Here is a 24806-nt window from a genome sequence, read left to right as displayed (position 1 = left end):
TTTTTACCTGGAGCCACAAAAAACATTTAACCTATAAAATGAGGCTGATTCGGCTTCGAAAGCTTCATAAATACTGAAGTTTTGAAACACGTACATGAACTGTATCTTATGCATCGGAAAGATTTCATTACATTTTCAGCTAATTTTGGACCTGATTGTAGTGGTTTCGTCCTTCTTGTCCAGCATTTTATTGGACAATTTGGACATTTTAGAATAGAATAGAATAGAATAGAATACTTTTTCTGTGTTTGGGCTCTATATTATGCATGTTCTCCCTGTGTGTGGATTTTCTCCGGTGACTGACGTTTCCTCACACAGTTCAAAAACAAGTGTTTGAAGTTAACAGGTGAGTGTAAATATTTCAAAGGTGTGAATGAATGTGGTTGAGGACGGATGATCTTTGGCCGATTCTGAATGAGGAGGCCAAGTACATGTTTCCATGTTGTTTTCAGTGTTGAAGCTCATCAAGGGCGGACATTAGGCTGCATGAAGGGCAGAAACACGACCTGATCACGACGAGCAGACGCTGCACCAGTACTGATCGTGTACAGAAACCTGGTTTATGATCAGAGCAACAACTTTTACTTCTTTTTTTCCACAGTTTGGGACTTTGAATTTCTGATTTTATATTCAGGTGTGATTGGGACTTATTGAGTTATTCTAACACGAGTTGTGCAGGTTGTTAAAATGTATAACCGAATCAGATTGAGAGTCTTGAGTTTGTTGAACACTTACGTAGAAGAAACCGTCTTCGTCCATGTCTCCAAACACATGTATGATGTCACCTGCGCTGAAGGTCAGCTCAGCCTGGAAACACACGGCTCTCCTGATGAGTCACCACTCAGTGCACCAAGGGAAACGCTGAGCATGTGAGAGACTGACTGACCTCGATGTCGGTGTTGGGGGAGCTCTCTCGTGGATCATAATCAAAGATGGCGACCATCCTGAGGGCTCCGGGGGCGGGGTTTCCCACGGGTGGAGCAGCGGCGGCGGCGGCGGCAGTAGGAGCAGCAGGAGCAGCAGGATGGCTGGGATCTGTCAATCAGAGCGTTCAGTGAGAGCGGGTGGTGTGAAGCGGCGAGGCGTCCTGATTGGCTCGTCAGCATGCAGCTCAGGAGGAGTGGCGCCACCGCAGTCAGACTCAAGAGATCGTCATGAAAACAACAAGAGGTTAGCGGGGGCCGTTTACGCCTTCGTCTCCACGAAAAGGGACGCGGCCGGCTGAGCGACGCCGCTTATCATGGGATGAAGAACCAAAGTCTTTGCAACAGCGTTGGCAAAAATGGAGACAAACAGAAGTCAAGAGAAATGTTAGGGATGCTGGTTGAACTGTAAAATGAGAAGAGGGGTTAGGAACAGGGACTGTTTGGGATTACAGTAGATTAATGAAGACACAAAACACTCACTCCTCTTTAGGAGGGATTGAAGTAGGGTTACGAGAGCGTTAGAGAAAATATCGTCTTACTGAAAAGTTAATGTCAGTTAATAATACACTTAATTGTGATAATTTTGGCGTGCAGTTAAAAAATAGGAAGAAATCTAATCTTTTGTCTGAGTACTGTATTATTTTGAGATGCTGTATTTTGAGTTACATTTATATTATACAAGAAGAATACATAATTATATACAAAAACGGTGCAATATTTCCATGTGTAATAAATACAACATCGATGTTTTTGGAGTCAAACTCTCAGGCAACACTCAGACACAAAATGATTAAGGATTACAGTGCAGACTGATGATGAGAGAAAAGGAATATAATTTATTATGTTTTCAGATCTTTCTTTAGTTGTTTTGGGTTTTTGTTTGTAAGTTGCTCATATTCCAGGTTATTCAAGAGAATTTATGGGACAGGCATAAATGACCCACTGGCTTCAGCCTTTTCCTTTTCTTGGTCATGTAAAGTGGACAATGTCTGTTGGTGTTGAAATCCGACCGGGAGGAAAGCATCCATTCACTGAAATGATCCTTTGTGTCATTTCGTTCAGATGCGCCTTTACACTCTTCATTAATCCCTTCAATCATCAAACAATCCCCCCAAAAAGATGGATAAAGATGAGTGGAGTTATTAGAAAGAAGAATATAGTCGTCAGGTTTGCACTCATTGAAAACACAGAATGACAAAAAGAAAAGTATTAAGAGAGTGGGTGAAGACATGCGTTCAAACTGTCCTCTGATCATGCAGATGCAGGCGAAGCTCGATGGCTCCAGCTACAAACCTTGAGCGCAGGAGCCCACGCTCTCCTCCCAGAGTGCTGCAGACTCCACTGGAAGAGACGGGGCGAGGGAAGAAGAGCGTGAGCACGATCACAGAATGGTGCGAGACGCCGAGTGAGAATCATCCTGCCTCGGGTTAACACAGTGTAAAGGTCACAGGTGGAGAGCAGGGATGGATGGATGTGACGGTGAGCATGTAACTCATTCGTGAGACGGGAGCAGGATACTGCTTTTGTTTTGTTACAACATCCTGCTGCCTCATCTGCAATGTTTTACATGAACTTACATGATGAGACTGAGTACTCATGTCTGTGGCTTTTTACATGAGTGAAGCTGCTGCACAGCACAGACTGACAAACTAAACAATAAAAAGATCTAAATAAAGAATAAAGAGCAACACAAGGCTTTAGGTAAGATCGTTTTTAGTTCGTAGGCCGAGTTGAAGTTTAAAAGTGTCTATGTTTTCACAAAACCAAACAATTAGTACAGAATAACAGTTTAAACATAAAGCCAATTTCCATGATATTTTCAGGTGCACAATACAGTGAAACGTCCCTAAAACTTGTGTTTTTATAAACTCCTCCTGACAGCCTGGCTTTGAGGTTCATTCCTGCAGCGAGCTTTCATCAGCTGCTCAGCTTATAACGCAGCGTCGTCTTATATCCGCTACTCTTTTACTCTCGCTTTAAAAAAGTAAATGGTGTCATTGTAATTTAATTCAAACGATTTGACGTGTTGTGGGCCGTTTCTGGAACATGGGCCTCATGTTGGACACCCATTTGAGCTATTTAGGCTTTTTTGGACAAACTGAAAGAACAAAACAAGGTTTTTCTGCCTTTAATATTTTCCCTAAAATACTTTCTTTGTCTGCTTATTGCCAAAATATTCACATTCCGAGAGCTAAAACTGTTGCATGCAAAATCTGAGTTTTACCACAGTACTTGTGCTGCTTTCTATTTGCTTCTGCCTGGTTTATATTTCAATCAACAACTGTGGAAATCTTTTGTTTTATTGCCCTATAAAGGACATTAAAAGTCTTTTCTGATCCTCAGCTTTGATTTGTCTCAAACTCAATTGTAACATTCAAGGTCCAGATTCAGCTAAACTTTCCAGGAAAGTTTCTATTAATCAGTGTTTTAATGTCATTTTTAGAGCATGTAGATGTTTCAACAGGTTCAATGACTCACATATAAAGCTGAGAACTGGAAAGCAGCACTGAGCTACATTTAGGGACAAATTAAGACAAATCTTTAATCTCAAATAAAGAATTTGAAAGAGATTAGGAGGAACATTCATAAAACGGAATATAAGCTAAAAATCCTTCATCCTGTTTGAAGTGAGAAGCAGCAAACTGAGCGAGCGGCATGTGAGGTGAGCGAGACAGAAAAGAGAAGCAAACCAGAGGCGGAGAGAGGGGAGAGAGCGGTGAAGCCACAATCTGCAGCGAGACACACCTTTCTTGGATCGTCTCGGTTTCGGCGGTGGGACGGGGCGACGTGGAAGCTGTGCGTGTGTGCGAGTGCCTTTATGGAGTTTTCAAAACCAGAAATAACAGTGACAGAAAGGAATAACATAACAAAACAAAAATACAGACAAAGAAATGAAACCAAAAAGAAACACAGGTGTAATAATTGAAAGCAGCAGACCGGACAGAGTAGACAATGAAAAAGCCAGCGGAGAGCCATTAAAAAGAAAAACGAGGGACAGCGAACACAGCAGTGAGAACGAGTGGAAGTGAAAAGGTTAAACCATCTGCAAACACCACTCTGGGGTCGAGAGGAGGAAACAGAGGCAACGTGTTAAGCTTGATCTCACTGGGTGAGTGACTCTCGTTCACCACGATATAAATTCTATTATAGAGAGGCAAACGTAGATGGTTAACATCTCCTTCAGAGCAAGTTAGTGCCGAGGAAACCATAATAACACTGAAAGTGATGCATTATGGGACATTTCTGATTTGGCAAAAAATCCCGATGAGAGCCGCGTGTCTCCTGCTGAGTTCACGCTGTGTGTCCAATTATTTGGCAAGTTGTGTTTCTGAGGATTGTTTGTTTTATTGACCAACGACAGTGTTCCCCGTCAATCCAGAATATGAATGAACCTCGAAGCTGAAAGATCAAAACAGTCGACGTGAGGTTTTGGCTTTCTAAGGAGAATTCCTATGTGGGGAACTCTGCGTGTACACAAATATTCTCACTTGTTTCCTTTTCATCTGTTGAAGAATAAACAAAATAGTTTATTTATGACATTTAAAATAAAGTCAGTAGCTCAAGTAGCCACCGTACTTCTCACTAACAGCCATAAACTTGATCTGAGGCTGTTTGCAGCAGGAGGTTTGGAAGTTGTTTCTGAGCCCATCTTTAATTCAAAAGGGTCCAACTGGGTCATGATTAATGTCATCTTTCAGTTCCACCGGGCTGTGCCTGCAGATATTTCTCAGTCCAGTCGTGATATTTTCTTTGTGTAGTTTTTCTTTGGCCATATCTCGCAGCACAGAGCAGCTTGTACTTCCAGATACTCTGGAAGCTGATTCACCCTGTTTATTGACTTTTCAAGGTAGTTCAATCTCATTGTGGCACATTTTGCTTGAGGAAAACAAATTGGATAATAATTATGCAAACCTTCTGATCTTCTCATTAGATAAATACACAACATCTGATGTGCTCAAATCTGAAAAAGGCAATTCAGGTGGTAAATATGCATAAAGAAACTGATTTTCCAAATAATTGTGCACACAGTCTGAAGGTCACAGACAGGAAGTGGGCTCGTCTTTTGGTTTGTCATGTGATGAGCTTTAAAATGGCCTTTATTAAGTCTTGTAATGCAGCAATAAGCCAAAGTTTGTTAAAGTAATGTGGAAGAATCATATCTAGTTTAATATTAACAACAGCAATGCTATTTTCACTTACCACTTCAACATGATCGGCAGTGACGTTATGGATAAAACACTACAGGTCACATCCACATGTGCTCGTTTTCAAGTGCCAACAAAGACAAACAGCCACAGCACTGAGAGACGGTGTCACATACCGATCTTGTCCATGGAGGCCGCTGTGGACAAGAAGCCCTGCTGCAGCAGCTGCTGCCGGGTCTCCTCGTCCTCCACCTGGATCTCAGACACCATGTTGCACGGCACGAAGCCGAGGCGACCGCTCGACTCCCCCCGGTAGAACCCGTCCGCATCTTTATCGCCGTAAACCTGAACAGGGGGAGGAGATGTTCGGTAAAGTGGGGGAAAATGGATCCTGAAGCATGTGTATACTTGAGATGAGCTTTGCAACGTGCGTCCTTAGCAGAAAATCTCCAGGTCTGAGTCTGGTTCTGCAGGTTTCTTCCTGTTAAAAAGGAGTTTTTCCTTTAAACCGTCTCCCCTGCTTGCTCATGTGGAATAATTGTTGGTTTGTTTCTGTACAACTGTATTTCAAAGGACTGTATTGTGAACTGATTGTAATTTGAACTGAATCCCTAATTTCACAAAAGCCAGGATGTTGTGTAAAATGTAGAATGCACAATCCTGTGCAAACACTTAATATGAAATGGTGAAACTAAGAAAGACGATATATAAAATTTTGAATTTGATGTCAGCAAAATATTGCAGGATAGTTGTGAAAAAGAAAACGCAAGTCATGTTTTCAAAATGTGAAGGGGGCAGTGGAGAAGTCTAAAAGAGGAAGTATCTGCTTTAACTCAGCATGATTGTTCACTTTTTCGATTAAGAAAACCATTAAGATGCTTTTCTTTCAAACTGAATGTATCCTAAGAGAAATGTGCACTGAAAGATTAAGTTTTGAAACTTTGATTTTGCTTTTTGCTTTTGAATCGCAGCTGCCATTAACAATAACATCTTATATGGTGAAAAACATGAAGTATTCCAGCAGTTATTAGAAATGATAAGCGACAGATGGGGGAGAGGAGTGTGGTATTCTATGAGGTTGCAAATCAGGTTAACATGTATTTTAAAAAAAAAAAAAAACAGAGGGCTCGAGAAAGGCTAAGTCAAGCAGGTGTTAAAGATGGAGGGCAAATAAAAACCTTCATGGATGCACTGAAATAAGGCAATGAAATGACGCGTGGTCTAATTAAACCCCATGAAAAGAGAAGATGTGTATTATGAGCTAAGTTGTTGTTGTGTATTGGTGCATATGGCACCAGAAACTTGTGAGAAAACGCTGTCATTGCTTAATACAACATACGTGTCCTTTTCTGAGAAAAGCCATAATGTGTGGTTCGTTTTGGTCAACCACACTCGGCTCACAGAATAAATACATGACCACCCTGGAAACAAAACCTCTGCTTCATTTAAGCTGTACCCACTTTTTTAATCTTGTGGTGTTGCTTAAACCGTCTCTGTATTAAGCTCTTCTGTCATGCTTAAAGAGGTTTCATTATTCCCCTGAGCTAACTTCTTTAAAACATCAGGTGTCTTTACAATATATATCTATGTATATTTTAATTTACTCCTCATTGTGTCGAGTTTTCTATAGTTTTTACAAATTGTACCAACTTTAAAAAAGAAAAAGAAAAAGCCAGATCATAATAAATATCGTGTGTGTGCTCAAGCTGTTGTGACAAACGTGTGACTGACGCACTGAACTGCCAGCGTAGGTGGAAGTCGGTGTCTGAAATGAGCAAGATCAGGAATGCTTTGAACTGAAAGGGTGCATGATGGTCGCTGTCTGAGCTGCACGTCCACATACTTTGATGATCTGTCCTTCGCTGAAGGGCAGCTCCTCCTCAGCGGCGTCGGGATTGGGTGACATGCTGGCGGGATCGTACGGGAAGAGCGCCACAAAGATGCGTATGTTGCCGTCTGCTTTGATCTTTAGTGATTCGACGTTGCCTGTAGACGCACGAAGGCACATGCACACGCACACTCACAGTCACAAATCTGCACATATTCTTGAATATGTAAAAAACAAAACAAAAAACAAACATCTTAGGTTTTGCAAAGTTCTTTCTTTGATTTTTGCATTTTATTCATTAGATTTGAATCCATTGGGATGAGATGGATCATCTTCATTTCAGTTTTCAGAGGTGCCCTTTGTACTTATTAAAAGCAGGAAGTAAAGCCAGCTTGCACCTTCCCCCACTGTCGACCAACTGCAGGGCTCCTGTGAGCAGCACTCGCCCAGCACAGGCATGTCCTTAAAAGAGGTAATCAAGCTAAACCACTGATCCTAAGCTGGGTGAGCCGTTTGACAAACGTGCACTTGTTGATGATCTGCAGCCGCTGTGCAGCAAGGGAACCAGTGTTTGACCCACTCTCTGATCCACATCTCGGGACGTTCGCTCAAAACACAACTGCAGTTTGCAAACTTTGCTTTTTTTTTTTTTTTTTTTGTTGCATGTCACCAGCCATGCAGCGCGGTGTGTAAAGTTGCCCTGCACGGTTTGTATAGTGGAGCGGCCTTGCAGTGTGACATCAGTGGGACTAAACACAAGGCGACTGTGGCCTATTTGTCACTGAGAGACAATTTTGAAGAGCTGTAGTGAGACTTTAAGCTGCACTCAAGAGACGTGTTCTCTATCTCATTAGGGAGAATCAGCCCATCTGTGGCAAGAGTCACGGGCAGACGGCTCACACACTTTCACATCCTCCCAGATTTTCTGGTCGCTAAGGACAGAACTTCTCCCTGCTGCCTTCCTCTAACTCTGCACGTGTACGTTTGAGCATGCGGTTGACTGTAGAGCTATACACTTTCCTAGGAGGGGCGAGGTTCATTAAACTGATCTGAGACAAAAGAGAAGAGAAGTGGGGGCGAGTGTGAAGAGAGGAAGAGAAAGAGCGGGGCTCATACTGTACGTCCTTTCTTTGCTGGCTAATCGAGGTTACTATTTTAATGTCTGTCACTTCCTCCTGTCATGACAAGCCACTTTGGATTTAAGCCGGTTCTCAGCTTAGCAGGCTCTCTCCCACTTCTACACTGCCTCCCCCCTCCCCACACAAGGTGCTAATCTGACTACCTTCATGTGAGAGAGGGGGGAGGCTTGCCAACAGGAAAACCACGGCTATGTCAGCTCCGCCTCTTACGTTTTTCTGACCGCGCGCTTTTAGTTAAGAAAGGCATTGAGAAAGAGGAAATGCAAAACAAAAAAAAAACAACAAGAAAACCAAGAGGCGAATGGACTCCGACCTTTGAGCTGCCTGCTGGCCTGTGAGGACGCTGGCTTACAGGAGAGGTCTGCCTGGCCTGCCCACGACGGACCCGCCTCGGCTGGAGGGACCACGTCGGGATCCTGCTCAACACACACACACGCACACACACACAAACACAAAGAAATGAGACAACAAGACATGTGCTCAACACAGACACACACTGTCTACACAGGGGAGAGGAACATCCTCTATGCACTTGTTACTAACAGCAGTAACAATAAAAACCTAACCTGATACAACAAACTGCAGGGTTACAGACACAAATATCTTTTCTTTGTGCACAGATACATGTCGTAACACAACAACTTTAAAACAATGAAGGAAAGAGCGGGGATTTTACATTTTGAACTGTGTTCACAATTTGCTGGTTTCGACAGCTATAATAGTAGAAGCGATTGTGACATACTGTAATTTTTGTGACAGAAGTTTCATAACTAAAAAGCACTCAGAATTGTTGTGATGAGATTATTATGTCTTTGTTCAGTCCATGCATAAACCAATGTTTGTGCGAGTTGAAGTAAAGCAGCTGAGTGTGAACACAGTCTGAGAGTTGCGTGGTGGAAATGTGCAGGAGAGTCAGTGCAAGCAGATTCGAGGGAGAGCAGATTCAGCTGGCACAAATAAAAATAAATAAATAAATAAAGTAATCGACTGTAGTCACTTTTTGGCAACTAAACCAACTACTAATTACAATCCTTGCCTTTTCCCCGTGATCATAGAGGTAAATTTTGCAGCAAAGCGTGCACCATGACCTCCCTCGGCCCACTGCGGTGATGATGGATGGAAGCATAAGTTGCTTTCCACCAATTGGAGGAGTTATGTGCTATCCACTAAAGGACTCAGAGGGCTAAATCTGCACAGCTACAGGATAGAGGAGGGGGCTGGGACAACTCAGCCGTTGCAGCTAGTTGCAGGGAGGTTTACCGGTAGGTCAGCCTTTGGCCCTCGGCGGTGAGGAGCTCTGCAGTGCTCCACTTGAGCCCCCTCCACCCACCACTCGGAGCTCACCTGCTCCACCACCACCTCCCCGGGAATGTACTCCGCGGGCTCTTCATTATCGTCGGTGCCGTACTCCACATCGATCTCCACCTGCTGACCGACGGGTGACCTTACAGTCCGTACTGTTTTGCTGACTGGGTAGGATCTTGGCGGGGCAAGGCCATGACCGGGGTTTGCTGCTGCAGCGGCAGCCATCTGACTCCTGAGCATGGCCTCCCTCCTAAGGCGGTCCCCTAGCCCTCGAAGCAGTACTTTATCTTTGCTGTTGGAGGTCGTCTGGGGAGGACAGCGGGCCGAGACCCGCCTGCTGGCGTGACCCTCGTACAAATTTGTGTCTTCTTCAGGGTAGCTGATGGTGTCCACTGTGTCTGCATAGTGCACCCTGTGCTGCGTCTTAGGTTTGATCTGCGTGGATCCATGTCGGGGTAAAGGCTCTTTGGTTAGGGATCTCAGGTCCCTGTTGTAGTGGTGGTGGTGTGGGACGATGTGGGGGTGCGGGTGATGCTGGGGCGCGTGATAGAGGCGCTCTGTGTCTCTGGGGTGAAGGTGGTTTGGCCGCGGCCGCGGCTGGCCGTGGTGGGATCGCGACTCTTCATAAGAACTGTCTTCCTCCTCCGTCGCCTCCGGGATGCTAAACAGCGGCTTGTTGTGGTAAACCTGAGGAGGCAACTTCAGGATCCTCTCCAGAACCTCCTCGTCACTGTCTGGAGGCTCCAACTTGCGCAACTAAAAGTACCACGGTTGAAAAAAAAAAAAAAAATGGCATAAAGGTGCCGGTGAAAGTGGAACGGCACATTTTGTTCAGTGAAAACCCAGCGCAGAAAAAAAAGAGATGAACCCAGCCATGCAGAGGAAAGAGAAAAGAAGGAGGCAGAAAAACAAATAATCAAACAAAAATGAAATGACAACAAACAAATAAAAAACAAGGCCTGGAAAATGAGAAGGACAAATTATAAAATGCTCATGTCATTAAAAAAGCAGAACTTGCAAAGCACAACACTGAACTATCTCAAATTGTATATTTGCACAGTTACTGGTCTAATTATCACCACAATCAAAACGAGACACAATAACTCGGAACAAATGCTGATCAGGAGTTCACACCCAACAGTTGGTATGAATGTGTATAAAACAGAATATCTGACTAACTCAAGAAGACTGAACATATGAGATGCTCAGAGTCAGATATTTTACCATTTCGTGAAAAAGGAATTTTTGATGGTAACAACACATCTCAAAAGAGCTCGAACAGGCCAACATGAAACTAGAAGTATGTTAAAAAATAGAGTGCAGGAGTAACCAGTTAGCGAACAGAATAAAGTCGGTAAAGTGACTATTCAGAGACTGTCAACACCAAATAGTGGCAGAGATGAAGATATCTATGAAAACATGTTTCTACAGGACGTATTAAAGAATCCTAGAGAAATCACAAAGAACAACACTGAAAGTCTAAACTAGATGCTGTTTACCATTTAAAAAACTGAACGATTCTGTACTGAAAACCACTGCACAGGCACGGCAACACTTCCAAATATCAGTGTCAGTAAGCAAAGCTCACAGCAAGTTAAAGCTGTGTAAAGTGAGGAAAAATCTAAAGGCAAACATGATCTGAAAACACGTCATCCAGCCTCTCTGATGATATGGGGTTGTATTCGTACCACTGGTATGAGGCCAAAATGCACTCATTCTAACATTTTTTTCAGTGAAAGGTCTTTATTTTACATCAAGGCAAAGCTCAACCACAGACTGAACTGACCTGCCTGCAGTCCATGAATGAAAAAATGCAGACAAAGACGACCAAAAAGCAGCTGGAATCCTGTGCCAGACTAAAATGAGACCACATTTCTCTCCCAAAACTCCAGCAAAGAGTTTCCTCACCTCCCAAAATTGATACAAGAATAGACAATGAACACGACAAAGACCACTTGAAGATAGCATCAAGCAATACACCACACAACAATTTTAATATAACAACACGATGTATAATCATACTAATTGAAGAAATAACACAATTCAATATTATATTTCAACATTCCCTTCATCCACATTGAATAAGAAGATGCCTGCATTAGTTTTTTTACCCTGCTGGCTGCGACTGTGTATCCTCTGGCTGGTGCTTCTCCCAGGTGGTCAGAGTACAGGTCCTCCTCCTCCTCCTCCAAGATGTCGGACAGGTCAGAGCGGCTGTTGTCTGCGTTGTAGTCAGTTGGAGGCTCCACCAGCCCTCTGCCATAACCCTGAAAAGAAACAGTGGTGTGTGAGTGTGTGACTGACTGTGCTGCATTCACCACTGGTGAAAGTAAACAAACCAGAACTGACCGGCTGCCTTAAACAGTACACCGGCTCTTGGTCCTGTCTCAAGAACTCCTCGATAGACACCAGGCGGCTGCTCTCCTGCTCCTCTTCCGCCTCCGAGTCCTGAGGTGAAGTGCTGGGGGGTCGGTGTAGGTTGATGTCCGGAGGGTTGAGGAGGTCGATGACGGTGGCGTTGGGTGGGGTGGCGATGCGCTCTGGTGTCCCGAGCTTGGCACTGGGGTCCTCGATGAACTCTGTGATGGAGGGGAAGGGCCGGATGGTCCCAGGGCTGTCGGTGTCTCTACGCAGATCCACCACAGGTGCTGCTGCCGGTGTTGGTGTTGGTGCTGGTGTTGCCACCGGAGATGGTTGAGGTGCTGCCACCGGAGATAGCTGAGGTGCTGAGGTTGTGGGGGAGCTCACATTAACCTAAAAATAAGAATTCAATTCAATTAAACAACAAGCCCAGACCACCTCTGTTCTAGAAACATAAACAAATAGTTTCAATAAGAATGGCGGAGGGAGGCTTACTACTGGAGTAATGGCGGAGACGACTGGCGATGTGGCCTCACACACCGCCAAGGCAGCAGCAGTTGAAGGGTCGGCCCAGGCCTTCACGTACGAGGCAGGTGACAGCAGATCTTCGGGGTGCAGAAAGGGAGGCAGGTTGGCGGCGGCTTCCACCGTGAGGCCGGGGAGCGGCGTCATTGGCGGCAAAGTGCAGGGCAGCATGGAGACTTTGGCAGCAGAGTTCCCGTAGGACGGCTGTGGGGAGTTACTGGGGCAAACGGGGGTGCAGGACAGGGGTGGCACGACTGGGACGGGCGTGGCTGGGCCGGCCATGATGTCAGCCAGCTTGGAGGGCACATTCACTGGCAACGAGTCACAGGATTCGCCGTGGGCGGACATGGTGCGCACGGTGAGCTCCTGAGCTGCCTGCAGGGACTGCATCTGAGAGGGGCCGAGCAGGGCACTGCCAGCTGTCGGGGAAGACACCTCCAGCACCTTGGAGAGAAGAACGACATTGCACAGACGTTTAGACCCGAGACAGGCAAACTCATCGCGGGTGTTACAAATACTTCAAGTCCTTGCCTTTTTCTTGTCAGCATATATTGTGTAACCAGTCACACGGACTCCGTTGGAGGTTCCCGCTGCGTCGATGGTGACCGGCAGCCAGCTGATGAGAGCGATGCCCGGAGAGGGACCGTGCTCCAGCTGGACATCCAGAGGAGCATCAGGCGGGCCTGAAGGCGTCAAGCCACAGCCGATGGCAAGCAAAAGAAATGGTTTTAAGATTTACACTGGAGCAAAGGAAGAGGTCATGTTGACAATACAGTGATCGAGGGGGAAATGATGCTATATCCTACAAAGAGGGCTGTCATCTACTGGTCTATTTAGACATCTAGAAACATCTCAAAAACTAAGAAACCATATACCTGCATTCCCAGACTGTGGGCTTGGAACTTAAGCAGATTTGAGGGATTATTTAGTGGAAAGAAACTCGTATCTTACAACACACCGATTACAAATGTGGAACTTACACAAAGCACGAACTTATAAAAATTATGTCTTTAAAGTTCAAACTTTAAGGTTACTACAGCACCATTTTACCAGTCCAGCCCCTTCAAGATGAAATAGTGCTGTATGTGGCCCCTGAATTAAAATATATTGGACACCCCTGGTTTATACTCTATTTCTGGGGAAGAAGAAATCAGAAAATGTGATGAGAGGGGCTATAAAACAAAAAGAAACCAATCCATTCATCTTTTATAACTAGCTGGAGCCAATCTGAGCTGACTATGTACTAAAGCAGTCCATCACAGAACAAACAGAAACAGTCACACCTATGGACCATGCACAGTCATCCAATAACCTCACATGCATGCGCTTTGGTGAGCACAGTAATTCGGACCTGATGTAGCAATAGATTTCTTCCCTTTGACTACTTTTTGACTGTCTTTCCACACTAGAACAAATGTCTAATGAATATATTTATCGGTTAAAATTCTGCAGACTCATCAATGTGCAGCAATTTGATGAACAGGCAATGTTTACAATAAACAAGTCACTCCCAGTATTTCTTTAACCTGATAAACTACAACTATTTGTAAAAGCTGACCTGGCAGAATGGGACTTCTCCGACAGTGGCACAGCTGATGACTGCTTTGCTTTGAGCAGAAATAACAAGAATATTTCAGGAGCCCATGCCAAACCAAACTTATCATGATAGCATTGACTGACTGATGTTTTTCTTTAGTTTTTTTTTTAAAACACCCTTGGTTTTAAAATATCTCTGTGAGATAAGATGAAATGTCTTAAATTGTACTGCCTGAGTGTAAGACTGATAAAACATTTTGATATCATGGCCCCAGAGGAGGTACATGCCACAAAAAGTTGACCAACTGATGGTATCTGTACATCATCTAATGTCACTGTACAGATGCTTTGGCCATTGAAGACAAGGAAAAGCAATTCATAGAGCAGTGACAGTGACTGTTAAGAAGTGAATTATAACTCACTGCTCACTGCTGAGTATCTCACATTAGTTAGTATAGCTGGAGCTCTGGTAACCGCTTTATCAGACATTCGACATTAACAAGTATAAGATCCAAAGTTTTGCTGTGTGTACCAGGGATGGCGCTTCTAATACCAGTCTTGAAAACCCAAACCGCAAGACCTTTCAATGAAAAGTCATGTGAGGAAATTGCTTATGTGAGAATTCACGATTACATAAAATACCACAGCTTGAAACCAGTTGAATATATTCTTAGTTGCTGATAGGTTTTTGAAAAATAATCATGTAACAAGGATTTTCTTTTTAAATTTACATTCACAACATTAAGCTGGTGGATTGTTTAGTGTGTTTGTATCTCGTACATATGTTGCTGTTCAAACCTTTAACATATAAAAAGAAGCTTTCTGGAATCTAAATGCCAGATGACACACTGACATACATGCAGAGAAACATCCCATCAGTGCCGTCAGCCTGGAAACTTCCAACAACCCGGACAAATAAAGGAGTGAATCCTGACCTGCCATCAGTGTGTTGAAGGCGATTGTCGTGCTCCGGTGTTCCCGCCGCTCCACAGGTAGCTCCCACATCGTGCGGTGCGGCCGCGCCTCCACTTTGACCGTGTACTGCAGGCTGGGTAAGAGGTTGTTGAGGCACAGCGAGTAGCAGCCAGCCTTCACCAGCTCACACTCCTCCTCGTTCAAGGACACAATGTGCACATAGTTACTGTTGCTGGGCAGCCAGGTGAGGTTGGCAGATGTGGCGGTGACCCTCTCCAAGCGCAGCTGCGTGGGCGCCACACAAACGTCCCGGCCGACCAGCATACTGCAGCGGAGCTGGTCCGAGAGCCCTTTCTCCGTCAGGCTCTGCACCGACACCCGGTAGGCCTTGAGGTTTATGTCCAGCCGCTCCAGCACCGCTTTGGTCTGGGAACCGAAGGGCACGTTGAGCCGCAGCTCCTGGTCCACGTACACGTTATAGCTCCACACGTTGCCCCACCCCGCCGGCACCAGCGGAGGGTCCCAGCCGATGATGATACTCTTGGCAAGCTGCTTGATGAGGGTGAGCTTACGTGGGTAAGGCACAACGTCCACTCCCACCTCCTCCAAATCCAAGTCCAGGCCGTTGGTGAGGGGGGCTGGGACAGCCAAGGCTGATGCTGGATCTGAGGGGGCTGAGGCGGGGCCGGAGGCAACGGAGGCTTCTGTCCTTTCGGAGGCGCTGACCCCCATGTGGAGGTGATGCTGGTGGCTGGCACTGTGCAGGCTGCTGTCGAGCAGGGAGTTGTGGGAAGCATCGCCGGTCTCTGGGTGGTGAGCGCTCATCATGTCGTCGTCCGAAACACGTTCCACGAAGTTGGAGGGAACCAGCCCTCTCCGCCCGTCCATCAGCTCACCTACAATGAGCCACATCACACTGGTCACCACGACTGGAACATGATGCTGCAGATACAACACGTGAATGACACTGCAGAGTTACCTTCATAGAAGCCATCGTCGTCCATGTCTCCGTATACGTAGATGTATTCCCCAGCAGTGAGTGGGAGCTCCACTTCAGGGTTATCATTGGGGCCGTCATAAGGATTATAGCTGCCAGCAAGAAAGACGCCATGACATTGTTTTCAGTACAAGTTGAACTGTTGCTGCCAGGAGTAGTATATTCCCCCACTTACCTGTATCGTGCGATGAAAACCTGAAGCTTCGCTGCTCCTCTGCTGGCGGTGTAAGGTGCCGGAGCGACATCGATGTCCAACTCCTCCACTTCACTGGCTGTGTCCACCTGAGAACAACAAGGAGATGGAGAAGAGACGAATAAACAGCTGAAGAACAACTAGTAACTGCTGTTATTCCTTTTACCATGAAGGTTAAAGCCTGTAGTTTGTGTTGTCCCTTTTAAAAATAACTGCTTCGACGAGATGAACTTTTTGTCTCCATTATCAAATTAGAACCACATTACATGAGTTCATAACACATATAAGTGAATACTAAGTAACCACTTCACAGTTTCTTCATGTGTTTCATAATTTGAATGCATTGTCTTTGAAACCATTCAACAGAGAATTTAACTGGTATTCCAATAATAAGCCTCACATATTAATGCAGACAGACAGAGTAAATAAACACATTGATTTCCCGTTCATAAAAAGTAATGTTAAATAGAACAGTTTCTTTGAGTAGTAACATTTTATATTACCTGAGTACACAATGGAAACATCTTTCTGAACACTTACATTTTACTACAGTGAGTGCAGATCAATATGAACTCATTCATACATATGGAGTTTTTGTGTTTGACTTTATGTTCCTTTTTAATGGAAGGTGACAGATACAATGGACATTAAATATTAAACTAGTGAGCTTGTTAAAATTTAGCTAGTTAAAATCCCAAACATATACAATGTTTTCCATTCAAACACAGTGATTATTATGAATGAGTCAGAATAGCCAGGAAAGAATCACCTTGACACCTGATGTGGAGTCTGACTTTCATTCATAACAGCTACACACAATACAATTAGAAAGGTTGTGGTATTTATAGCCCCCTGGGAAAACCTTTTTAAGGATAATCACCCACAACTACTACTGTATAACCTTCATAATCCACAGTGCAGAGTGGATTATCTCACTAAATATGGGCTTTGTTGAACTGCAGGCCGACGAGTGACTTGATGAAAAGACCCCGAGTCGCAGTGTAAGATCTGACACAGTCATCAAAGAGGTGATTTAGAAAACTGCTACATTTTGACAGAAAATCTAAAACACCTTTATGGTGTTTGTGAGCAGAAGCGGCTTGGACATATTCAGCTATGGTCTGCACTTGCGTGAGATGACAGGCAGGTTAAGGAGAGCTTTTTAATCCATTAAATCCAGGCAAACAATGTGATCGTGCAGGGCCGTCTTGGTAATCTTGATCTGCCTGTCTATGTGGAAACAATGTAGGAGGAAGAGCTGCAGGCAGGCGTTCTGCACAGTGACAGGAAGGAGTCTCTTGTCACACTGCTTCAAATTAAACATTGTTCACTTCGTCGGTCTATGAAAGAGGAGAGCAGGTTTGAGGTGTGCTCGCTGTGCTCAGGGCTTCAGAAGCAGAGATTTAAGCCACGTCTACAAACTGTGTCACACTGACTCCTCAATTACAAGTAGTGCTTTGCCTTCTGTGTGAATATCATGACACCTAATAACAGTATGTGTCGTTTTAGTTTTAATCACGTTTAATCTCCACCATATTATCAATTAAGGAATGCAAATTATTGCTGGTTCCATAATAAACATTTGCTAACGTCATCTCCAAATTGATTAATCTATTTTCCTGAATCTGCCAAAACGTGTTACAACCTGTCATGTTCACATGACCATATATTACAAAATGATATTCTGAAACTAAGTAACCACGTCAAAACAAAATGCTAAAATTCACCAAGCTACAAAATGGGTTCATGTCAAGCTGTGACACTGACGTGATTTCATTGTGTGTGGTCGTAATAATTTAATCATATCTTATCTCATAACTACCTCTGATGATTAAAAACATTCAAATTCATTCCAATGTCAAATGATTATTGAAGGGAGAAATTAAACTCCTGGTTTAAATGCTTAATGCATGTTTAAAAATAAAGGGTCAAAATGACATTAAAGTCTGCATCACATCACGGCTCATATCATGTGACAACTTTATGTCGGGGAAACATAGTGTTTTGTGCAAATTCATAGGAAACAAAAATTGGAGATATGACCACCCAACGAATATAAAGACCAGATCCAGCGCTGCTACCCGTCGTACCTCGTGTGTTGGGCTGGACTTGTGCGGACTGAGGTGGGTGTCAGACTTGGGAGTGAGGTGCGCGGTCTCCGACTTGCTGGAGGTGGAGCCTGACTTGCTGACGCTGATGGTGGGCAGCTCCCGGTGCTTGGTGACGGGGGAGCGCTCAACCCTGGACAGCCCCGCGGCGTGTGGGGTGGAACCCAGGCGCAGCGCGGCGGCCACATCTGACGGGAGAAAAAAGAAAGGAAAGCGATAATGCAATAATCTGCGGTGCCAGTAGAAGACCTACGGCCTTCGCGCTGGTTAACCTGGTTGAATCCATGAGCTGCAGGGCGGGCGGGTCACTGGTTGTCATGCAGGAGGCTCAAGGTTAAACGGGGCTGATTAAACAGCGGAGGGGAAAGAAAAATCCTGTTTCCATCTGTCTGGGGTTAGAGGTCACACTACCTTCTGACCACGTGTGTCACACCAGCGCTGCTAAGGGGCTTAACTGGTTCCACAAGCCCCGACCCTCATGTGATGGTGAGACAAGCTCTGTTACGGTGTTGGGACTGATGCGGTGGCATTGCGAGTGAGATGACGGGGTCGGAACATGCCGTGCTTTGGTGACAATGTCCAACACATACTATGAGTAACGGAGGCGGAGAGCGTACCGAGCGGGTCATTACCCTCAGGGCAGGAGAGAGGGTCAGCCCCCTCGAGACTCCAGAAGGCTATTTCACCCAGCGACACCATATCCAATGTGCCACCAGTGCAGTCTAAAAACACACGGACAGCGTAGGAGAAAGGTTGGATATTCAGGCTTTTGAAAACACACAGGTATATAACCTATGTGCTAAAGGAAATATTCATTAATATTTCTGTTGGGAAGGAAAGTACAGAGCCAGTGAAGAATGAACTTAAACCTGAAAAATAGGGCCAAGTCATGCTTCCATAATAACAAAATGTTGGATTTATCAATTTTGCTCAAATAAATTCATCACGTGATGAATTGATGAGCTCAACATATTTTAACCCATTAAGATCTGGAACATGTACCTTCTAACTATGAAATCTTAACCTATTAAATAACTTTTAAGGTTAAGAAAAAGGTGGAATCACATCGCATACAGCACAAAAAAAAAGGAAACATTTATTCAAAGCAAGAGAAATGCTGAGCGTCATCCAGCTCTGATGGGAAGTCCACAGTAGCTCACCTCGCTCTGTAGTCAGGCCCACCCCGTTGGTCAGAACAGAGAGGCTGGGATTGTTGAGGAGGCTCGAGCTGGCCAGGTCCACCTTCGAGGCCTGAAGCCGAAACTTCTCCAGCTCCTGGGAGAGCAGGCCAAACTGTTCACTCTGGCTGCGGCATTTCTCCTCCAGCTCCCGGACCTTCGACTGCACACGAGGAGCAGACGATGTGGAAAACAAACGGGCGGGGAAAACTCAGCATTGCAAACCTTTGATTGGAAAAATCCACCTTTTAACACTTTATAAGCACAGTTTCAATGTGTGATGTGGTGCTGGAACACAGCTTTTCTAACTCACAGAAATACGTGTACTCAGGGGAATGTATGTGTTTTAAGGTGGATTTTTTTTTTTGTCAGTCATGTTGAGGTTTGGAGCACAGTGAGAGTTAATCAAAAAAAACTAACAGTCAAGAGTCCTTCAGAAACCTTTTCTCACATCGATCATGAGTCAAATATAATCTCACAAACAGGTGACCATTTTGGTTGATGGACAAATGGAACAATGCAATATAGCAAACAAACAAATTTTACATGAAACAAATTATAGGTTTCTGCAAGACAGATGACATAAAACTTCAATGAAACATTCGTCACGAGCTGCGAACACAAAGGGTTACAGGTTGAATGGAAAGAAAGAGGACGGTAGCTTTCTGCTAGGGTGCGAAATGCTATTCATAAAGGATTCTAATTCTTGTGTCGTGTTTCTTTCTCCAGGTCTCTATTGCATGGACTTTCACAAAGCGACTTGACAAGCAGGGGTTGTTTGCCCCGCTGAGTTTCTATATGCAGCTGATTTCACTTCCGGTTGCGGTGGGAGTTTCCTGGCAGGCTGATCTGACAAAAGCCTTTGCATGAAACTGCCTGAACAACATTTCCTGTCAGCTCTCACCTACACAGCCTGCAGGCAATCGCTACCAAGCCACACTGAACTGAAGTGGCAGAGAGTGTTAAAAATCCAATCTCCAGAGATGTAACATCTCGCTTTTATTTTATAGTAGGAGATAATAAGTAGCTGTGGTTACATGGAGCATAACTCAACATGGCTGACCTCTAGCAACCTATAGAAAGTTTTAAGGAGGCAAGGTTGTATCTACAGGGGGGAGGGAGGGTTTTGTGGCAGGAAGCTAAAGTATTTGGCCAAGCAATACCTGCATGCAGTCCAGTGTACTCTGGTTAGATACAAACAAAAACAAACACATGCTTTTCAAACAGTGAACTGTAAGACAGGGAATAGACATTGTTAAAGAAGAAGCAGAGCAGTCCTGAGTCCACATCAGCAAGAAAATCCAAATCCACTCTTAAGAAACCAGAATCAGGAGAATGTCTCTGGCCCCTCAGCAGCCCGCACACCTGCCCTTCCAGTCAACACACAGTGTTTCCTTAAATCTTCTCTCAAAGATTGAGAAAGAAAGGTGGAGCGTTGACTGAGTGACAAAAGCTTGGGCTTTCCAGAGGGAAGGAGACTTTCTCCTGCAATGCGTCGGGGTTTAAATAGAGACGGGTAGAGTAAGAAAAACGGAGCAGAGAGGAAGGAAATGAGACGTTTTGTTTGTTTTGTTTTTTCCCCAAAGAGGAGCAGAGATACTCTACCAGCTCCCTCTGCAACACAAGCTGAGTCAACTCCTAAAATAAGGAGGAACAAATTGCACTGGGGTCAGGAAAGCAACACACACACATACATTGATCAACTGTGGATGATCAAACTTTTGGGTTTTAGCTGCAACTGCTGAACTACTTCTGATCCTTTTTCTTCTTCTTCTGATCATTTAAACTCAGTAGCCAATCAGACGGGGAGTTTAACTGAAGCGTGTTGCCCTCACATAGAGCAATAGTGTAATCGTCTCCCTTCGGCAGGCAGAGGAGCCATCTGTTCAAACGGTTCTTCAGGCCCGCTGACGCTACAAAAATAAATGTTTTGTTTGCTGCAACTGCTTCTCAGTCAGGTGTGTAGATAAGAATAGAGTTAGGAGGGGATAAGTTAATTGTTGATGTCTTTTCGTTTACTCTTGGGAAGATAAAAATGCCTCAAAGAGATATATTCCTGCAGAATATGACAGACGTGCAGAGGAACATCTCTTTTGTGTGTTGCTGGCTGCAGGATTTTCTTTATTATGCCAAGTCATTTTGAAATTTATGAACCCCTCCAGGACTTCTCAGGACAGTAACAAAAGCACAGGATGGCGTAAACATCTTTTATGATCTTTTCTGCGGTCACACTACGACAGCACGGACTCACCTCAAGCATCTGAACCACTCCTTCATGCTCCCTCTTGGCGAATAACTGAGCCTGATAATTAAAAAAAAAAAACAGAAAGTCACGGTGATTATGTCTCTTTGCCTACAGAAACTCTCCGACACTGCAGAGCGACCTCTTTTGGTAAAACAAGAAGTCTTTTTGGTGCCCAAAGGTTGCCTCCTGCTGGACAAAGCACCACATATAGCAGAATGTAACTGGAGTATCAAAGCTATTCTGTATGATATGCAGTCATAGAGGTTCTGCTTTTACCCGCTGTAACCGTTTGATTTCATCCTGTTTGAATTTAAGGATAGCCAGTGCCTGCTCATGTTCCAATTCCAGCTGCTGCCTTCGCTCGGCGACCTCTCGCATATGCTGTTGGGAAAAAGATAACATTATATGAGGAGAAGACGACACGGCAAGACGAGGAGTGGCATCAGAAATTACACACAAAGTATCTCACTCCACGACTACCTTTAGGACCTGCTCTAGGTTCTCCAGTTTGGCACGGAGTCTCTGGTTCTCCTCGAGAACTGAATTGTGTTGAGCGGTCACTTCAGAGAGATCTTCCCTCAGCTCCTCATTCTCAGCCCGAGTCTGACAAACCACAAAAATGTTATCAAAACTGACCAGAAGAGGAAGAAAAAGAAAGAAAGCAAACTTTATTAGGGAGGTCAAAGAGGTAAAAAAAAAAAATACTAACCTGGTCGAGCAGCTGTGCCTTCCTCCTGAGGAGATCCGCCTCCTCCTTTAGTTGCTCATTTTTGCCTCGCTCATCCTCAAGCTGGCTTTCCTGTTGGAAAAAACAAAAATACAAAACACAGGCAAGGTGACAGTGAGGTAAACCCGAGTGTCTGGCCAGTGGTCAATATGTGCACCACAGTAGAGCCTAAACCAGAGTGGAGGGCAGCCAGAGAGCACGCGACAAAGAAAAAGAGGACTGCTCACCAAATCCAGACATCTCTTCTGTCGTTTCTTTACTTCATGCTCAAGATTTTCACATTCTTTTCTCTTCTTGCTCAGCTCACTTTCCTGCAACAGCAGCCATGGCAAGGGTCACCACACAGAGCCCTTGTCTAGACATTTTCACAGCTTAAAACACAGTCAAAACCAAGAGCAAAGCCATTTACTGTAATCAATAACATTGTGACAAACGATTTGCATTCCACAAAACAGAAAACACTGGCTTTAGTTTGCATACTGACCTCCGGCACCACAGCAATGAGGTATTACAAAGCTTAGCATCCTTTAATTATTCTAAATGCAGCTTACATGCAGGACCAGCATAGGAGAAATCAGCTTATTTCAGCATGACCACAGGACCTCAATCAAGTATTACCACTGAGAGTGTGTGTGGTGGTGAGTGGTGGGGGGTGGGGATGGCACCACAGGATAGACAGACAGGCTAATTGTAGACCACCAGCAGCTGACTGGAGGAGATCCTGCTCTGTGATCAGCCATGACACAGCAAGACAATAAAGATAATTGAACTGCAATCTGTGCACTGATTTGTTTTGACTGTGTGTCGGTCTGAACGGTGGGTTTCAGGCAGAGATGTGCGACTGTGGGGCCGAAATGCTTTTCTCCACAACGTACCATGTCTGGTCTTATATACTGGAAATGCAATGAAGTGTCAGATGGCAGTTTGTCAACGTTTAACTCCTAATCACCAAACGCCATTTATTAGTCAGAAGATGGTTCAGGAAAACTTCTCAAGTACTAAGATCCCGAGGTAATATAATAGGTATTATACAAATTGTGTCATTGCGTCAAACCACAGTTTGATTTTAGGACTACAGATTTTAAGTAATTGCATTGTAATTTTCTACTGTACTGTACATTATAGTGTTTTGTCTCTCAGTTGGTAAAACAGAGTGCTGAATTTCACTGTGAAATATACATATTGTTTTCTATGAGGAAAACTCAGAGTGGTTTCCAAATGCACCCTTTTAAGAAAAGCTGCAGGCGTTACAAAAACGAAGATTTCTGGACACAACATACAAAAGCAAAAACCTTAAAAGACGAAGTTTATCAGGACTGCTGTAGAATATTTATTAAGTGTGTTATTAATATTTGTTTTAGACATGCTAATCTAATATTTACAACCAGATTATGTTCTGTTTTACCCCCCAAAAAACACAGATATAGAAGATAATAGATTTAATCAGAAATAGACTGACAAGTCTTTATAGTCAATATTTCCAATTTCAAATCTTTAAAAGCCACACAAGTCAGTAAAATGTCTCAAAAGAAGTTTAAATGATGAAGGCATCTTAAGAAACCTGGTATGAAGACAAAAAAAGAGCGATACCATGACTGTAGTGCTGACTTTTAAATATGAGAAAAACTGCGTTCTGAGAACCAGTGGAATAAGCTGAACTTCTTTTTTAAAACATTTTTAGGTGTAGCTCAAACAATCTTCATCTTCCACGGTAACCATCAGATCCAAGTGGACAGCTGACAGCAGCAGCATGCACATAATGTTGAGGCTTACATGCTAATAATTGGCATGACTAACATGTTTGAATTGACTACATGAGTTCACTAATGGAGGCTAATAGAAGCCTTGTTATGTTTGTGTTTAGGAGGTTATGAACAGTAACTATAACAGTGGCCTGATAATGTCGTGTGATGGGATTGATACTTAATTCTGTCTGTGATTGGCGGGTACATCATATTAAGAAGCCACAAATCCCATTACAAAAACAGTGGCATGTCAAGTGAGACTGTGACAAGCCACTCCAGTCTAATTAATAGAGCACAGAGTGACTGCATAGCTGCTCAGGGATGGGATTAATACAGAGCCTCGGTGTTGATGGCACATGGAGGGTAAATAGAAGCTTCTTTCCACTGATCTTCAGACCTCTGCAGAACTGTAAACATAATCTGATGTATAAAGATCTTGTTTATCTTGAGGTAGTTTGGGTCACAAGTGGACTAACCAAGGTTAAAAATATCAGCTGCATGCTTTCTGGACAAACTCGGGACTTGATGGTGACTCTGAGCCAGATCATGTGAACCAGCTATTCCCTCTAAGATGTTAACTTTCCTCCTGGGCTTAGTTTACTAACTGTGTTCCCCAAGCTGAACACTGGAAATCTGTCTCAATGCGAATAAATCAGGGCCAAGGAAAAACCAGTCCGTGATAGTGACGGTGTGCGGGCTGACAGACCCTGAGCTCCTGCTCTGTAATCTCTTCCCGTAATCTAAGTACTTTTTTTGCTGTTTAGGCGTACAGTATCAGTGTTGTGGGGAATTTCCGTTTTTCACAAAGGAAGTCGGCGCAGAGCTGGAAGGGGGGCCGTGGCCTATTTAAGCCCTGCAACCTACTTGTAGAATCAGCAAGGGTGATGTGCTGCTCTTCTGTTTCCAAGGGACAAGATCAAAATAATCCCGGCA

General features: G+C 44.2%; 1 protein-coding gene across 1 annotated transcript in view; it reads right to left on the bottom strand.

Moving 5' to 3' along the window:
* tspoap1 (TSPO associated protein 1) overlaps positions 1–24806 on the bottom strand; it is a 63997-nt gene that overhangs the window by 4113 nt on the left and 35078 nt on the right. Inside the window, exons 8-30 of the mRNA XM_080482503.1 lie at positions 22356–22439; positions 22111–22200; positions 21882–22004; positions 21678–21782; positions 21408–21458; positions 19139–19319; positions 18596–18700; positions 17961–18166; positions 15853–15959; positions 15660–15769; positions 14701–15576; positions 12761–12912; positions 12200–12673; positions 11693–12097; positions 11455–11610; positions 9299–10099; positions 8352–8454; positions 6915–7057; positions 5248–5416; positions 3672–3740; positions 2220–2267; positions 887–1035; positions 736–807 (exon numbers count right to left, since the gene is read on the bottom strand). Coding sequence (XP_080338629.1) covers positions 736–807; positions 887–1035; positions 2220–2267; positions 3672–3740; positions 5248–5416; positions 6915–7057; positions 8352–8454; positions 9299–10099; positions 11455–11610; positions 11693–12097; positions 12200–12673; positions 12761–12912; positions 14701–15576; positions 15660–15769; positions 15853–15959; positions 17961–18166; positions 18596–18700; positions 19139–19319; positions 21408–21458; positions 21678–21782; positions 21882–22004; positions 22111–22200; positions 22356–22439 — 4779 coding nt within the window. The remainder of the gene's footprint in view (positions 1–735; positions 808–886; positions 1036–2219; positions 2268–3671; positions 3741–5247; positions 5417–6914; positions 7058–8351; positions 8455–9298; positions 10100–11454; positions 11611–11692; positions 12098–12199; positions 12674–12760; positions 12913–14700; positions 15577–15659; positions 15770–15852; positions 15960–17960; positions 18167–18595; positions 18701–19138; positions 19320–21407; positions 21459–21677; positions 21783–21881; positions 22005–22110; positions 22201–22355; positions 22440–24806) is intronic.

The sequence above is a fragment of the Lipophrys pholis genome, assembly GCF_963383615.2.
Source record: "Lipophrys pholis genome assembly, chromosome: 16".
In the NCBI taxonomy this organism is placed as follows: Eukaryota; Metazoa; Chordata; class Actinopteri; order Blenniiformes; family Blenniidae; genus Lipophrys; species Lipophrys pholis.
The sequence above is the reverse complement of the archived record's forward strand: the minus strand, read 5'-3'. Positions and strand labels throughout refer to the sequence as shown.